Consider the following 18,272-nt stretch of genomic DNA (forward strand, 5'->3'; position numbering starts at 1 on the left):
TTTTGTTTGAGTCCTATTCTTATTGACAGTATTTTGAAATGCTGTTGGGACCATGCCTATGGGACACACTGCCTCTTGATTTGAGGTTAACACCATCCCCAATCTACACAACAGCTGGGCACGCCATTGAGGTGCAGAATTTCTAGTGGTTCTGAGCGTCCATATTTGCATCAAATTCCCTTTTTACTACAACTACACGTGTTTCTTTAAATGTCCTCTGCTCATTAAAGGAACTCTGATACCTGAAATGCCCTCTGCTTATCCCAAATACCCTTGGTTTTGTGTTTGCCTATACTGTTTGACTCAGATAAGCTTCTTTGTATTCCCACGCTGCTTTTCTAAGAAATGTAAAAGTTATCTACCTGAAGTATGTTTTGTTAGGCAGGGGAGAAAACCTTACTTTACCTGCGCACGTTCACATTTAGTAGAAAAGGGGTTGTAAAGGATGGTAAATGTCGACTCTCTTAAATTATATTTCTGAGCCATTGTAAAATTGCCCACATTTTGAGCTCAGACGCTCCCTTCACTGAGAGAGTCACTCAAGAGGACCAGACTCCGGTTGAATCTGAACAGTATTTTGTTTTGCGGAGTTTGACATTTTTGCTTCAAAAGCATCTCGTTGTTAGCTGCTGTCTATGTTTGCAGCCAACATCCAGAAATATATTTCCGAGTGTTCACTCCAGGACATCAACTTGCGCAGCAGATCTACAAATTCTACTTCTAAGATGGACCTAGAAAATTTGTCAGAATGCTCTTTTTCAACATAGGATGATGGTCTCAGAGATGAATCAATGTTTAACTCACTACTTAAAGAAGGTAAGGTGCTTATTTTTGCATTGATGTATGTTTGATAATTCTAGGTTTGTCTAAAGTTGTTTTGTAGTTTGAGAATAACAGAACAGTTTCAATCAAAGCCAAAAGGCTGTAGTGCCTCAAAAACAGAACTTTGGTAGATTGGGCGGTGATTTTACGGGGGAACACACAGATATACTTGGGTGGTTGAGGTAGCTAGAAAATATAATAGTGCAGATTCCCTTAAGCATTTCAGGCGCACAAGTAACAGAATTCGTTTTAAAGAGATAATCAAATATGATTGCAGAGTTCAATGGAGAATGTTTCATTGCAAAGGGAAAAGTAGAGGTCTATGAAAATGTTTCTAAATAACAGAAAAAATAAAAGTAGTGGACCTTAGTTCCCATTGTTTAACATTAACCTTAATTTTTGAGCAACCCTGTCCCATACCACAGCCCTGATATCCTTTATTTTTCTGCATTGTGCTGATGTATTTAATAGTCATAGGGTCTGATTAAAAACCCGGCGGACGGGTTACTCCCTCACAACGGAGAGGGACATCCCATCAGCCGAAATATAAATCCCATTACATCCTATAGGAACTTTATTCCACCAAAATATAACTCCCATTACACCCTATGGGATTTATATATGGCGGACATGAAATCCATCACTGTTCCGATGGGATAACCTGTTCGGACAGGTTATCCCACGAGTTCTAAATCAGGCCCATATGATATTAGTAGTGAGTATGCAACAAATACAGCCAGTAACACAGAGTAGTTGTTCTCAAGACTACTGTCTGAAGCATTGACCACTGACTCCGGAAGAACAGAACTCAGTGGGGGTGCAAGGGGTGCATGGAGTGTTATTATTGGCATCAGTGTAGTTAACCAGTTTGAGCCATCCTGTGCTTGTTTGTTTATTAGGTTCGAGTCAGTTTCTAAGACTTTGTGATATAATTTGCATAGTGTGAGGATAGGTAATAGATTTATGTGTGAAATATAAACCTGTGATAATGCCAGAGAGTTGCTGTCTTTATTGAACTTTGTATACTTGATATGAAGCGGGAGAGATGTGGCCAGAAGACATCATGAATGCTATGAGTTCTGTTTTTGGCAGCAGGTTTTTTGGGTGAAGCATTTTGCATGCATTTTTAAGAAGTGGTTTGAATGCATGACCAAGTATTGTGAGTTTAGAAGACAGACCACGGCTATGCCCCAGAAGAGGCAAAGAGGATGGCTCCTTTGTGTCTTTAGCGGGAACAGATGGCAGGTCACTATGTTATTTCTAGACTTAGGGCCTCTTTAGTGTTTGCTGGAACAGCAGAGCTTAATTTCAGCCAGTGGTTTCCAGTGCTCGGCACGGGCCTTAATTGTCAACATCAAATCTTATGACAGCTGCCATATGGTAGCGCTGTTTGTTTAAAATAAATACGAGCACAACAACACTTGTTCATTAACCTCTTCCATGCTCATGACGAGCCCAGCTCGTCATGAGTCACTGTGGAGCTGTGCTCATAACGAGCTGAGCTCGTCATAACGGCCGCGGCCACCCTCGTGCGATTAATTCACCGCCTGTGCGGGCGAATTAATCAGTGGGTGGGGTCGTGACGAGCACAGCTCGTGACGATCACAGCTCCACTGTGACTCCACTGTGACTCATGATGAGCTGGTCTCGTCACGAGCAATGCGGCGCCACATCCCCCCCCCATCCCCCTGTGCCATGGGGGAATTACACCCGCAGCAAAGGCTTTAATAAAATAGGCCCTAAAACAACTAATACCTGCCTCGCAAGCCATTATTATAGCTTTCGAGGGCCTCGAAGCGTCTGAATTGTCGCACTTGAAGCAGTGTGACAGCTAGTAGCTGCGTATGTACTGTCATTGGCAGCCCTAGCAGTGCAATGGGTGGTATAAGTTGGGACAGCTTCCTGACGCAAGCCCCAGCACTTATTGTTTTACAAATTCAGCTCTGCCAGACAGGTAGTCCATCACACATGTGGTACAAATGCGGTACCCTCTCTGCCACACTGGCAGTCCGCCTGCCTCATTTAGTGTGAGGATGACCATCATGTTTCCTGCTGACTCTGCTGGTAGAAACCTTACATTTAGCACGCGGCAGACTAGTGGGTGTTGGTATAAGTACATCAGACTTAGAGCATAGGGTCTGATGTATTATTTTCTGTTTAGCATTGCTAGTAAAAGCCCAGTGGTCGCATGCATGTTAAAATAAATACATGATACAACATCCAAGGAAAAATACGTAGGTATCAGCGTTATTAGTATTTTGTTTTACAAATATGAGCTGTCAATTTGGAAGTCTGTGTTTTGTAAAACACAAAGTTTTGCTTCACATTTTGCTGACCAGCTGCAGGAAACATGGCGGTCATGCTCAGCAAACGAGTAGTGTCTTATGAGGAACTGCTGTTGCAGTAGCACCTTTGGTAGCACAGAAATAGAGATCTCTAAATATGGCCTACCTAATTCAAAATGGGCTCTTAGTGGTCAACAAAAAAGGAAACCTAGCCTCGTTGATATGGCCCTGCATGTATCACCTCCTCCTCCAGCAGAGGACCCTTGTCCTAGTCAGAGCCGATAGGTGGCTTGGCAGGGATCTATTTGCATCTGCTGGTGTGGCGCATACACTACTGCCAAAACTGACGAATACCAATACCCTTCAGGTACAAGCAGCTTTCTTATACTGTGTAAGAGCCATTGTTTGTGTCTCTGCCCTGGTCCCAGACAAGGTAACTATGAAGTAGGAATGTCACAGTTTGTAGCATGGATCTCCTAGTTCTGCAAAGGCAGAAGACAGGTCTCTGTCAATGGGAGACAGCTGACGGAGCCGGCAGAGACTCTAAGAGCTGTTCACACGACTCTATATGCTGGCAGTAAATTTACATTTCAGTTCTGATAGGACTTAGCAGAGCATACACAAGAGTGGGAGTTGTAAACAATTATAAAGTTTCCCTGTGGCCAGGTTAATGGAGACATAGACAAAGCACAATTGTACTCTAGCCTTGTCATGATAGTTTGCTAGGTCTGCTCTAGGCGTGTCCTTCTGGCCTCATTTTGGAAAGACCCAGGTCTTCACCGTCTTCCTGGATTCCAGATGGTTGTCGATGGTTCTTTCCTTGCCGGAAAAGAGTACCAGATTTTAGCTGCTGGTATTTAAAAGAGGGTTCCTCGCATTGACTTCTTGTAGTGTGGGGTGATCAATCAAGATGGCCGTCTAGATTTGAGAATTCTGTGTATATCTTCTGAGCTTTGCTATCAGAAAGGCTGGACAACTGCCCTCTGCCTTATGGTGAGGACCTCCAAGGTTCTACATTAAGCAATGGGAAGCAAGAGAAGAGCTTCTATGGCCTCTGAGATATGACTAGGTAGGTCGGTGGGCAACAGTTATCTTTCAATTATGTTTTCAATTCTTTGTAGCCTTCTCAGTAAGAAAAGTACTTGTTGAATTCTGTTTGCATATTGACAACATAACAAGGGAGATGGCAGTCTGACGCTTCTGTAGAGCATCCTAGAAGTAAGAAACGTTGTGTTGATATAATAGGTGCTTTTGATTACTACATTAACATGTAGAGAATGTGAAAAGCTGGAGGCCATGATCAGACCTTATGTTCCTGTTTATGTCAATGCTGTTATTGGTACTCCACGTCTCTGAGGCAAAACTGTCAGAGGATGGTAGTTCTTCCAATTTCTGTATTTGGGGAATTTTTATGATAAGTAGATATTATCTGAGCGCATCTTGACCTATAGACATCATTCGGTTTTTTCAGTTTCAGAATGGTTATCAGTAAGACATGCAACGTTGCAAGTAAAGAGGGATGCAAGATGAAGACATTTTAATGACTGAATACAGAAGAGGAGACAAGCATGAAAGAGTGATTTGAGAAGCTGGGTAATAAAATTAGTCCCGATAGGTTAGACTCAGTAGTCCATGCCAAGTACTCTATCTAGAGTTGTGAGTATGCAACACATATAGCCAGTAACACAGTGTAATTGTTCTCAAGACTACAGTCTGAAGCATTGTCCACTAACTCCAGAAGAACAGAAACTCAGTGGGGGTGCAAGGGATGCATGGAGTGTTCTTATTGGCATTCGTGTAGTTCATTGCCTAACTAGTTTGAGCCATCCTGTGTTTATTTGTTTTTTAGGTTCGAGTCAGTTCTAAGACTTTGTGATATAATTTGCATAGTGTGAGGACAGGTAATAGATTTATGTGCGAAATATAAACCTGTGATAATGCCAGATGGTTGCTGTCTTTATTGAACTTTGTATACATGATATGATGCTGGAAGCTGGAGAGATGTGGCCAGAAGGTATAATGAATGCTATGACTTCTGTCAAATTTTTATTGGCACATCTGTAATTGATACTGTGCCAAAGTATAGCTGCCTATAAGTTATATGCCAGATTCACGCATAGTCCTGTCTGCACCACCTAGGATTTCGCATCTATGGCAGAGGCTTTCAGGAGTCACTGGGATGTGTGCAGGAGAGGTAAGTGTTAGGTGCGAACCCAATTTGTAAAGTAGGTTTTTTCAAATGTTGCCACTTTCTTTTTTCTTGAAGTTCCCAATTGTACAACTTAAGAAAGCTGGGAAGGATATAAAATTGCCAAAGGACATATGGAAAATTCTGAAAACGGAGCAATTTCCAGTGGCAAATTGACACAAACGAATTGTTTTGTGCTAGGATACTCCTGCTGAAAATTGTATATAAAAAATCTTGTGCAGAAACTATTTTTATTGAATTGCCATGCCATCCCTAAGGCTGTTTAGCATTCACAGAAGCCTGTGATTGTACATTCATGCACTGACCTCAAATGAACAAGTATTGGCAAAGCCAGTGTGTAGGACATTGGATGTGTCTGTTTTGTTTTTTTCAATGCTTTTTTTGATTTGTTGTTATTTTCCTAAACGTTAGTGTTGGAGCAGCTGTTGAGCACTCAGCAAAATAAAAACAAATCGGCAAAGTTGGCGATACAGCGCACTCAATGTAAATTGCTTTATTTATTTATTAACTTAACTCCGTTCCGCAGTATGTCGGAGTGCACTACCCTCCCACCCTGGCCCTCCGCCACCCGCCCATCACCCCACTGTACTCCTTCGGCGAGCCACCATTGGTATACAACTTGTATCATTTTGCTAAATTCCCCATTAACCCCTTCGATGCTAATGACGAGCTCAGCTCGTCATCAGCCACGGGTGGCGTGTGCGGATGACGAGCTGAGCTCGTCATGTAACATTGCTTTTTGAATTGTGCAGCACTGCGGAAAAATCACCGCAGCAGCGATGCGGTTAACGTACACCCCTAAAATTCTCACCAGCTGTGATTTCCCCATAGGGACATCATTAAGAATCACGAGGTTGTGTATAAAAACATAATGAACATTTACACAAAACATATTAAAAACTGAATTCAAGTATAGGCCCTGCTCATTACCTAACTGTTAGACCTGTTAGTCTTAGGGTAGTCCCAACCTTCTTTCCTTCAACCTCCTTTTTTCCTGATCTCATTTTTGCTGACTTTACCACTGCTAACCAGTGCTAAAATGCATGTTCTCACTTCTTGAAACATGATAATATTGGCTTATCCACTATTGAATATTTAATACACTTATAAGTCCCTAGTAAAGTGGCACCACATGTACCCCAGGTCTGTAAATTAAATGCTACTCGAGGGACTGCAGAATTGATTTTGCCACTCACTTATGTAGTCCTGTAAACATATCACAGGCCTAGCATTGCGGAGCCTGTGTGTCTCTTAAACTGCCATTTCGAACAGGCAAAAAAAATCTTTTCCCAGGCTCAAACCTTCATTTTAAATACATATGTCACCCTTAGCTGAAGACCTGTACAGCCCAGAGGGCAGGTCGCAATGTATTTGAAAAGTAGGACATGTACTTTTAAGTTTTACCTGTCCTGCTAGTAAAAAACACGTAAATTCATGTTTCACTACCACAAAGCCTAGCTTTCCCATAGGATAAATTTGGAGTTGCATATTCACATTTTATAATTGGGAGAGATAAGCAATCTCCAGCTCCTTAAGGTTCCGAAAATTAAAAAAACCCGCCAAGGAGGCAAGGCTCTGGCATACACAGGACCTGTTCTCTGGAACACCCTCCCCCTGTCATTAAAGCTCATTACTGATCACCTGTCTTTCCGAAAAATCCTAAAAACTCATCTTTTTTCCAACATCTAATTCTCTTCCCGCCGCCCACCCCCACTAGTACTGTTCGGGCACAATAGCTGGTTCCTCTGTATGGCAAAGCGCAGAGATACCCCTTCGGGGGTCTATTCAGGCGCTATAGAAGCATATAAAATAAATAAATAAATAAATAAGCAGTATATGTTTGGTGTCACTAGTATCACAATTCAAAATGTTAAATGTTGGGTGAATTTGGACTTTAAATTGCAATTCTGAAAATACCACTCTTAGAAAGTACACATTTTTTTTATCTTTGCCATTTAATGTCTGTAGCCTGTCTCAGGTCCCTTGATTTGGTGTAGCTTTCAATTGAGCGTTGTGTATTCCACCTAGACAACCACACACAATAAGGAGTTTGTGTAGACCTGGATGGGCCATCACTATCAGGATGGAAGGTAGGATCTGGGCACAACCCTACTGACACTCGAATAGGCTGTGTCCTGCCACAACATAAAGTGCTACATGCCCACTGTTGTTCACCTGGAGCCAGGGTAGGGAAGGCAGGATGCCCAGGGACTTTAAAATGAAACTGCTGGATGTGTATCCCCACTTCAAAGGCACAGCTGAGTATAAATACTGGAAAACAGACACCAACTCTTCAGGACATTTCTGGAACTGTAGATACTCTGCCAGGAAGATGAACTACTGAGCTGCTACTAGCCCTGCCACTCTGCAGGATTGACCCTTGCTGGACTCCTGCTATGCTGAGCTGCCTGCTGCCTGCTTGCCTGCTGCCCCCTTGCCTGATTGAGAAGGGTTGGATCTACATCTCTTGTACACAGAACCCAAAGTGACTCAAAGTGCTTTTTGTCTGGCCTCCTTATCTTAAGCCTCAAGGACACAACTAATGCCCCATAAAATAATTGCATATGAGCAGGTGGTTTAGAGGGTTGTAGTGAACCTTGAAAGTATGTGAAGTGCAATATTTCCAGGTTAGAACGGGAGGTAATCAAGATTCTGAGGGACAATAGGGACAACTTAATTAAGTCGGCTGACAAAGGGGGTGCATTAGTTGTAAAAAACACCAATGACTATAAAACTGCGATCAATGCACAACTGGCAGATGGAATAAGCTACACTAATCTCAATGCATACCCCACAAATGAGATAACCATTTTATATCATGATAGTGACTGATACAGGATTGGAGTGGGGATTACTTACTAAATTGGAACATGACTGTTTAAACAAAAAGCAGCCGAAGACTGCCCACAATTTACACCCTCCCTAAAGTCCACAAAAACTTGGAGAGACCATCCAGGCGCCAAATAGTCTTAGGATTTGGCTCCATACTGGAACCAATCTGCAAATATGTGGACTTTTTCTTGAAACCTAATGCTGAGTCCACAAGAGAATACCTGGGAGACACAATGGAGACTATCAGACTGGTAGATAAACTCGCCTTCAATCCAGAAGAACAATTACTGTTAACCATGGACGTTACATCCCTATACACCAACATTCCCCGAGGCCAGTTTTGAATGTCATTAGGCGGGGGTTTGGAAAAGAGGTATCAACCAGTACTGGTTCTCACTGACTTCATTGTGGAGCTACTGGAAATCGCCATGATGAAGAATTGATTCTTACCTTCAAATTACCTTCAAACTAAGGGAGTACATTGGGGGAAAATTTAGCGATACTCTCTATATGGACAACTATGAAAATATTGATCTTTAATAATGATAATCCAAACCTGGGCATTATTGCTCTTTGGAGACAGTATATTAATGATGTATTTTTGATTTGGACAGGGAACGAAACAGACCTCGAGCATTTCCATCAGTGGCTTAATGAGAGATCCCAAGAGATCAAGTTTACTATTTAATACAGTTCCACCAGTATTGATTTCCTTGACATTTCCATTAAGGCTGAGAAGGGAGAACTTTACACCACTGTTTAGGAAATGTAGTGAGAAAAACACCCTCCTACGTTACACAAGCCACCATCCTAGAAATCTGAGGGATAATTTGCCTTATGGGTAATTCCTCAGACCTTAAAGGAATTGCTCAAGCACAGTGGATTACTTTAGGGAGTCATAGGACCCACTAATGAGACTGGCGGAGAGGTGTTACCCAACGATCTTACTAAAGAAGGCCCAGAAGAGGACTTGTTTTAAGCCAAGGGAAGTCCTGCTTGAACCCAAACAACAGGCGGGTGACACACAGAATAGGATGATATGTGTGACGACCTACTGCACTTGGAGTGATTAGATAAGATAGGGTATTAACAGGTACTGGGCATTAGTGGCAGATGAGATTGACACCAATGCATGCGTTCAGGAAAGGCAAGTACAGTAGAGATGATGCCGTGAGTTCCTACGTAGAAGGCCCTTTTACACCCTCCATACTTTCACTGGAATTTACCTCAGGTCACTGGCCATTGTAAATGTGGGCGTTGCAAGGCATGTGATTTGACGGATGGAGACAAAAGCATTCAACCACAACGAACGAATTCACAATGACAGGACACACAAACTGTAATAGTGTAGATGTGGTATATGTTATGGAATATCCTTGTGGATTTTTGTAAATTGGCCAGAACCAATAAAAAATGAAAGTATGCATACTTCAACACTGTAGTAGCATCAGGTGCAAGGTTCAAGGGGCGCATATGATGGACACTTCCATACTCACCTGGCTGAAGTCTGAGATGGATAGTGTTAGAAAACATCTCTCTGGGCCCAAGGAGTGGTAGTATGGTTGACATTCTCAATTTGCGGGAATGCAAATGGATGCACATCCTAGGCACTGTGACCCAAGGGTTGAATGAGTACGAAGAGATTCCATGGTAGGTGTCTCTATTGATAATGGCTGACATAATGAACACACATTGTGACCATCACAGCTACGGCAATCGGACGCTGGTTTTTATGAACTGAGAGGTGTGAACTAGGTGAATGTAAGGGTACTATAGCATTCTAGGGTCACGCCTATAACCTGCTAGGTGTACAAAAGCCAATGTCATTTGTGCATTACCTTCTGTGGTGTCACAGATTAGAAGCTCATACTTTCAGTATAAACAGAGATGCCTGCACACCAGACCCAAGCTCACAACGGTGTTTCCTTCTGATTGCACACTATTCTTTCTCTTCCGTGCATGTATTAGTGCAATGATCTATATACTAGCAAATCCACCTAACCAATATATCTTGCTGGCAAGGATAATATTGGGTTCAGTGGGAAACCTGACTCAGTGGTTTATCATTCTGGGGTCGGTATAATGAGTGATAGCAATTTGCGAGACTGTGGTTAGGTGCATTATGTAAAAATGCCAGATGCGCTGTAGAAGTTCATGTGAAAGTGATATTATAGTTCCCAATAGATGTTAAGGTTCGTTTACTCGTGTCAATGTTTCTATTTACATATCAGAACCCAGAAACACACCAACGCACCACAGTGTTGCTTACACATACACACACTGCTCCACTGCTTACACACACAGTTGTCGCTATTGTCAATTTACTTATGTATACATTGCCCTTTCTATAGGAAATGCCATTTTTATTTCCTATTAGTTGACTCTTTTGGAAATCTTGTTCGGACTTTAACATTCCTCTAACAAAGCAAACATAAATTCCACAACCATCAATCAGGAAAAGCACGCAATTATTTGGGGTGATCCAAAATTACCATTTCCCATTGTAAATCCTATGTAAAGTTGTTTTTTCTTCAACAACAAAAACAGATGCACTGGTGTGACTCAGAAAAGGCCCATTTTGTAGTATGGTGTAAATGAATTAAGTCCCCCTGTCGCTCCGCTGTACCTCAAACCTACTGGCCTTTAGAAAAGGTCTGAAAACGTGGCTCTATGGACAGTGATCGGTCTGGTTTTTTTTTTCCACCTTTTTCTTTCTCCTTCTGTAGCTTTGCTGTGGGTCAGAAAGCGCCGGGACACTCCTTGGAGTAGCCGAGCGCTATATAAGACACCCATAACATTTTAACATTAACAAAACATTAACATTTTGAGATAGTTGTGTGTTCAAAAAAGGAACTGGTGTGTTTCAAAGGGTTAATATTATGTATACATTGGCGGTTGGGTTTGATGCTGGTTCGAGAACCAGTTTTCTATTATTAAAGAAATGTGGTTGACTGATAGAGCTGTTTTTCCTGTTATGCTCGTGGGTCAAGGAGAGCAGCACTCTGCCTGACTGCAACAGATTGAAGATTTTACTTTGGCTGCCATCACACGATGGGCGCGGTTCACAAGGCAGTTCTGAAATCTGTGTTGGACAATAATCACCAAGATTTTTTATGGAGAAAGGAAAGGTGGTATTTTTGATAGGTCCACAGGCGCTGGTGGGCAATCCACTCGTAGCTATTTGTGTAATCTGGCAATAATAATCGACGGTGCTAAAGGGTAAAGGAGAACCACCTGCCTCCTTAAACCTCTGATTGGAAAACCAACAGAACAGAGCACATTTCAGGTACCCTAGCACACGTAAAATTCAATTCAGTCTAATTACAGAAAAAGTAAATGCAACAAAAATTGATGAGTCTTATTCTTTATGTTCTTCTCATTCATTCAGACATCCCGGAGTTCGGCGTCCATGTGTTCCAAGCCAAGCCAACACGTGTTTTACGTCGCTTCTTGTACAGATAAGAACATGCAACTTGTTCACGGCTGTATATATGGCCATTGATGTGTTTCTTTCATGTGGCGATAATTCCAGGCCACATGGTCCCGTGGAGTGTGATAAGTTAATCTCTTCAGGATGTGGAGGTAGTATCAGATGGCCCAATATCAGTGGTCCAAAATCTAATCCGTATCCGACAAACGCCAAATCCGCGTTGTCTCTTCTGGCACTCCAAGCTCGAGTGCGAGTCAGACTGATATTGCATTTAATGAATCTCAAATAGAGATTCCTTAAATGCAATTCCTCGCAAATTTGCGAATTCTATAATAGCGATATTTGCATTTGGGATGATGAATCCCAAATGATTCTCAGAATCTGGCCCTTTGCGAGACGATTTTCCGTTCATGAATTTGGCCGCATGTCTTGCTCCCATAACTAGGTTTGCTAGACCAAAGGACATTAGTAGTTCCCTGTGGATCAAGGATTTGGCGTCTCGTAATGAACAGAGTCCATTCCTTGTATAAAGAGTTAGCTGACTCTGGCTGAAGACTGGTGATGTCATCTATGATGTCATTTGTGATGTCATCTATGACCTAATGTGTGAAGTTATAACAGCCATTTTGGGCTGCTCATGAAAACTAGAAACTTTCATGATGTTTAGGTTTTAGTAGCTCTAGCATGGACATTGCCTACTGAACGCGTTTTTGCCATGCAGAGGAGGGATTGGGGCGGGAACTTGCTTTTGGACTGGCTGTGTCTGTGACCCTTGTGCCTTTTGGGTATGTAACTAATGGCACAGGGTGCATAATAATTTTATATGTTTGCCTCTAATTTATTTATTGGAAGTCTTTTGCATCAGGTAAAGTCCACCAAAGTGAAATCTGCCTGGCTCTTCTTTACAGGTCTAGGTTTTGGAAATTCCCAGCGGTCTCTCAAGAGAAAAGTGTAGCAGAAGTAGGTAAGCGTTCTGTGTCTTTATGGGTCAAACCTTCACTATGCTCTCATGTGCAGTATTCTAGACTTTAACAGAGTTAGTGCTCGGTTTGGGATTTAATTTCCAAGAGACAAATAGAAAGAAAACCCCATGTAACTATAAATGGTAGGGGTAAGACGGTTTTAAGCAACCCACTTGTTATAGTTGCCAATGCGTATAGTCTCAAAAATGATCATAAACAAAACCACAACTCCTGACTATGACCGCCTTTATGACCGACCCGCGGTCTCAATCTTTTTTATGCTGCTCCCTTGTCTTCCTCACTCCCTGACCCTGTCATGCACCACCTGCATAAGTCACGCTCCTACTGGAGCGTGGCTTTGACAACTGGCCCACCGGCAGGGTTCTTGGCTGGAAAAAGTATACGGTCCTTCAGTGAACTGTTGTCGATTCCTTGGGAGCAGTTGGGTCATCCCGCCTCACCTCCAACTTTTTCTGGAGTCACCACTACTCTCTCGGTTCCTTGCCAATCTCTTCCTTGGCTTGTGCCTTTTCCTTGGCGTCTCTTCCGGGTTCTTTCAACGTTCCCGCCTCTCGCTCTTCAGCCTCCACCTCCAATGATGCTTCCTGCGTCTTTTTGTATTGGAGCTGTCTCTGAGGCAAAAACGTATGGTCTGTCTCCCCAGTCTCAGGAGGATCGTCATTAAAGGGGCCGATGGCAGCTTACGAAGAGTAGCGGCTTTGTATATGAGCTTCTGGCAAATAGTGCTCTCAATCATATATGCCCTCCATATGATTTTCTCATTTGTTAAAAATTGAAAAAAAACGGGAGAGTAAGTCAGCCTTGCCTTGCTCCTTGCTTTTCCTGTGTCCGGCTTTAAAATTAAAGGGTTGCAGAGACAGGAACCAATGTAGAACTCTGTTGTTATTACCCTTATTATTGCACAACCACATAAAAGGGGCTTGGTCCGTATAAAGAACAAAGGGTCACCCTTCTAAGTTGTATCAAAGTTTTTCTACGGCCCACTTTAGGGAAAGACACTCCTTTTCAATAGTGGGGAATTTTAGTTCACAGGAGAATAACTTCCTACTAATATAAACAATTGGTCTTTCATTGCCATCATGCTCTGTTTGTGATAAAACGGCCCCAATAACTATATCAGATGCATCCACTTCCACAAAGAAGGGATTGTTAAAGTCAGGTTGATCTTAAAACTGGACTAGTCATGAGGACTGTCTTTAGCTTATGAAAGCTTGAAGGTAGCTCAAAAAGTTTTGGGTGGACTAATTTCTTCAAGGGGTCTGTTAGAGGTGCAGGTAGATCAGAATACTGGGGAATAAAATGCCTATAATTACCTAATAAACGCAGGAAGGCCCTCATTTCTCTTTTAGTCTTTGAAAAGGGGTCTCTGTAATAATAATAAAATAATAAACCACTTTTAAAGCGCCTGGCTACACAGAAGACAGTGTGTCCCGCGCTGAAAACTGCTAATTCACAAGAGGCAGGTGTAAAAAGAAAAAGCCATGAGAGGTAAGAAAGGCATAAAGGTTACACAAGAGGGAACAGAAGCGTTTCAAGCTTTCCACGGCTTTCCATAGCTTTGACTTTGTCAATTTGGGGTTCAATGACTCCTTCCCCGAGGAGATATCCTAATTATTTGACTTTGCTATACGCAAAATTGGATTTCTTCGCATCAATGCGGAGGCTAGCCCTTTGTAGCTCCGTGAGTATCAAGTGAAGATAATCTAAATTTTATTCCCAGCACTTACTATATATGACAATGCCATCCAGATAAGCTGATGAGAATCCTGTTGATGTCATAATAGGAATTCATGAGCCTCTGGAAGGTAGCTGGAGCCCCATGAAGGCCCAAAGAGTATGGTGAAGTGATAGAGAACCCCAGGGGTAGAATAGGCACTTTTCTCTGGATCACTGGGATGTAAAGGGACCTGCCATTAGCCTTTGGTTAAGTCTATTGTGGTACTATAATGGGCGTGTAATAATTTCTCAATCATTTTGTTGGCCCTCAGCAAGGGATAACCGTATAGCTTAGCAGCCTTGTTGATAGTTCTGAAGTCAATACAGAAGCGCAAACTTCCATCTGGCACGATAACAACACTATCAGGGAACATCATTTGCTGGTGGAGGGAACAATGACCCCCATTTTCAGCATTTGCTCAGTTTTGATTTGGAGTGCTTTGTGAAGGACTTCTGGCACTCAATAGGAATGTTATCTGATTGCTACTGCTTCTGGGGCATTATTAGGGTGTACATGAAGGTGAGCCAACCGGATAGATCTGAAAAGATGTCGGGGAAAGTTCAAATAACTTTGGTTAGGGCGTTTTTGTTTCTTCACAGATGAGGGCAACATTGATGTTGGCATCCCCAAGGGTCTGACTGGATGGCAGTACATGTATGTCCTTAACAGGTAAACATACCATTTTTTTAGATGAATAATATGATAGATTTGTTTATTATTGGCCACTAATTTTAATTGATAAGTAACTTGTCCGATTGTCATATCCCATTGGGTCCTTGCCACTCAGTTTTCATTTTGGTGCTGGAAGATGATAACAGCACTAGGACCCAATCCACTAAATTATACTCTCTCCATTTCTTCCCCTATCATAGAAGAATTTATGTGATTGCTGACTTTTCTCTAGGTTCCTGTGGGACCGGGATCGTAGCTTTCCCAGATGGGATTTTAATTGAGTGGCATAGGACAGAGTCTGTTTCATCATCTGTATCCTTTTCCTACATTTTATTCTTAATCTCTAAGAGACTATGAGGTTGTTGGCCAAAAAGGAGTTCAATAGGGGAGTACCCTAGGCTACTTTTTACCAGGCTACAGAGTACAAAAAGTGCTAAAGGTAGAAGTTAGTCCCAGTGTTTACCATCCCCGGACAGCATTTTCTTAAGGGTTAATTTTAGACTGCCATCAGATTGTTCGTGCAGACCGTCTGTCTGGGGATGGTATACAGATGCACTTAGGTGCTTAATATCCAATTGCCTACGTACCTGTTTCATTAAGGTTGAGAAAAAAATGGATACCCTAGTCAGAGAGAATCTCACTAGGAAAGCCAAGGCGGGAGAATACTTCTATTAGATAGTGGGCGATGGAGTTAGTGGTAATTGTCCTTAATGATATAGCTTCAGGGTAACGTGTTGCGTAATCCACTAGTAACCATGCATGCTGGCATCCTCTGGCTGTGCATGGTAAAGGACCAATACGATCCATGCCATCTCTTTCAAATGGCCTCTCTATAATAGGGATGCTTTGTAAAGGTATTCATTGAGGTTGATATGGGTTTTTCTTCTGGCATAAATCACAACCTGATGATACTGTTTAATTTGAATGTAGAGAGTGGTACTTACACTCCTAGAGACTCCTCTTTCATACAGTTACCAAATTTTGCGTGCAATAAGGGAGATCGCTCTCTGGTCCACAAGCGTGAAAATCAAATGAAATGTAGCGTCCCCCCATCCCGGGAGGCATCCCCTTGTTTCACAGCTTGTGTAGTCCAAATGAATGGAGTCATCACTTCAATAGATGCAAACGATAATCAGTTTTAGTGTTAGCATATGTAAGGATTTATTTTATCATCCTTATAAATTCTTTATGTAGACAGGTACCTTTGTAAATTAGTACCATTCAGAAAAATATATAATCCATCAATTCTTGAATCCCAATAAATCAAACCCACTGCATTTTGGGCTGGTTTAGCCCTTCATCAGGGGAACTGTTCGATTTCTGTGAAAAAGATGTGCAAAAGGAAGCTGAGTTACCAACCATAGCAATAATAACAACATTTAATAGTTCAGGAATGTTAGATGTGCAACTGTGGCTGGGTGGAAAACAAACGTGTTTGCTGTTACAAAACGTAATAGCGTACATGCCACAAAGATGCTGTGGTTTACAAACACGTGTAATGAGTACTGTGTACTTTCCTTTCTTTTGTAAACGAATAATGGAAATAGATTGAAAAAGATAGCAAATCCGGAGGTATAACAGCTACGTGTCTGTAAGTGTTGTAGACAAACATAGTGCAGAATAAGTTTTTATTCCCACTGGACCTAAGGAATGTAAAAGTATTATTTTCTTTTGATCAGGTTTCATTTTACCTGCTACGTCAACAGCACTAATGTAATTTATGAAATAATTTTTCCATTCTAGCCATTCCATAGCTGGACGCGATCCTGAAGACCAAAAGAAATGAGAAGGATTTATAGTGAAGTTTTGTTGAGACATTGTCTCTTATTGTTGATGATCACCTTCTTCCATATAATTATTGAAAATATAAATTAATAATACTGGTATATTAGAAAAGACCTCCTTCAAAAATATATCAATGCCAATACATCATAAAAAAAATGAGAATGAAGTCCAATGAAGAAACACCAAGGAATTCCAACAAAAATTATGAAATGTGAAAATCCTAACCGAAATACCTGCCTCTCCAACCTCCTCACCTTTTCAGAATATTCCGATATAATGTTAGTTTCTTCCTGCAGTCAATAAAACGTATTACTGGAAATACATCTTCCTCTTAGTGTTACCGAGTAAACAAAATTTTCTACTCCGTTCTAGAGTAGGTCCGCAAAATGTCCACAACGTAAAGGTCACGCAGCGTGACTGTAGGAAGGTGGCTACCTGACTATGGTTACCCCAGATTTTTTGCCTTGTGTTTAGCTGGTTTTCGACTTAGTTGGCCTGGTTCCCTGCTAATCAGGGCCCCAGGCTATCTGCTCTCTCTGTAAAATGGATTCCATGTACCCTAGGTGCATAACTAGATTGGCTTGGGTCACCTTATCAGCCCCTGTACAGAGCACTATAGGTGCCCAGGGCATAGGTGCATCCAAGGCCTACCAGGGGCTGCAGCATATCTTTGGTCACCCCTGGCTGGCTATCTAAAATTGACACAACTGGCTGATCACTCAGCTGGGGGCAAGGTGGTGTAATCACCCCTTGCTTAGATATAATATGCCTATATCTAAACCTATCTGGACACATATAAACCTGTGAGACACTCCTATGGCAGGCCTTAACAATCCTGAAGGCAGAGTGCGTGGTTTAATGTGAGATGGTGCTTTAGCATGAGCTGAGCCTGTCTGCAGCGGTTGGGACCAATTCCCTTAGCTGTTCCGGGATAATGCCAAACCATATACTATTAAGTGCATTATAATCCTTGCGGTTATATGTCAACTTTGGTTTGGCTTTATCAAAACATGTCGTGTAAGGTGTCATACGAATTGGAATACTACCCCCTCACCAGTCCTGGCGACGGGGGTAGCATTCCACCCCTCTAGAGGGGACGACATGTTACTTTTGCTAAAACGCGGTTGATTTTTAAAAGAGCCTCAGATCCACAAAATGGATGCTTCTGCCACAGACACATGTCTGACCTCCTGCTGCTGACCGAAACTTAGCAGAGGAGGCCTGGACAAAGGCTTTCCTGTCACAGGGAGGTGTCACACCACCCCAGACAGGAGATAGTGGATTGTAGCAGGGAGGTTTGAAAGAAACCAGACAGTGCCTGGGGAGCACAAGGCTTCCCCTTGCATAATCCGGTCAAACTGGTTCTGGGGCAGCCCAGCCACAGCTCCAGTGAGACCTGGACAAAGGAAAGGGGGTGTAACCACCCCCTTCCTGGTCCCACCCATAGGGGAGGGACCTAGCAGGAGATCCACCCCTCAGATTGGAATAAGAGTGGGAGCAGTGCCAATGCAACTCAGATCATCCTGAAGAAACATAA

At 42.2% G+C, this 18,272-nt stretch overlaps 1 protein-coding gene across 2 annotated transcripts in view; it reads left to right on the plus strand.

Annotated features, from left to right (window-relative positions):
• The first annotated feature begins 422 nt into the window (after window positions 1–422).
• Window positions 423–18,272, plus strand: part of SMIM38 (small integral membrane protein 38) — a 92,269-nt gene continuing 74,419 nt past the window's right edge. For both annotated transcript variants that reach the window (XM_086959892.1, XM_086959891.1), the window contains exon 1: window positions 423–816. Coding sequence is in view for 1 of the 2 variants with exons in the window: in XM_086959891.1 (XP_086816017.1) it covers window positions 769–816 (48 nt within the window). In the remaining variant the exon portion in view is untranslated. The remainder of the gene's footprint in view (window positions 817–18,272) is intronic.

The sequence above is a fragment of the Lissotriton vulgaris genome, chromosome 2_2, assembly GCF_964263255.1.
Source record: "Lissotriton vulgaris chromosome 2_2, aLisVul1.2, whole genome shotgun sequence".
NCBI lineage: Eukaryota > Metazoa > Chordata > Amphibia > Caudata > Salamandridae > Lissotriton > Lissotriton vulgaris.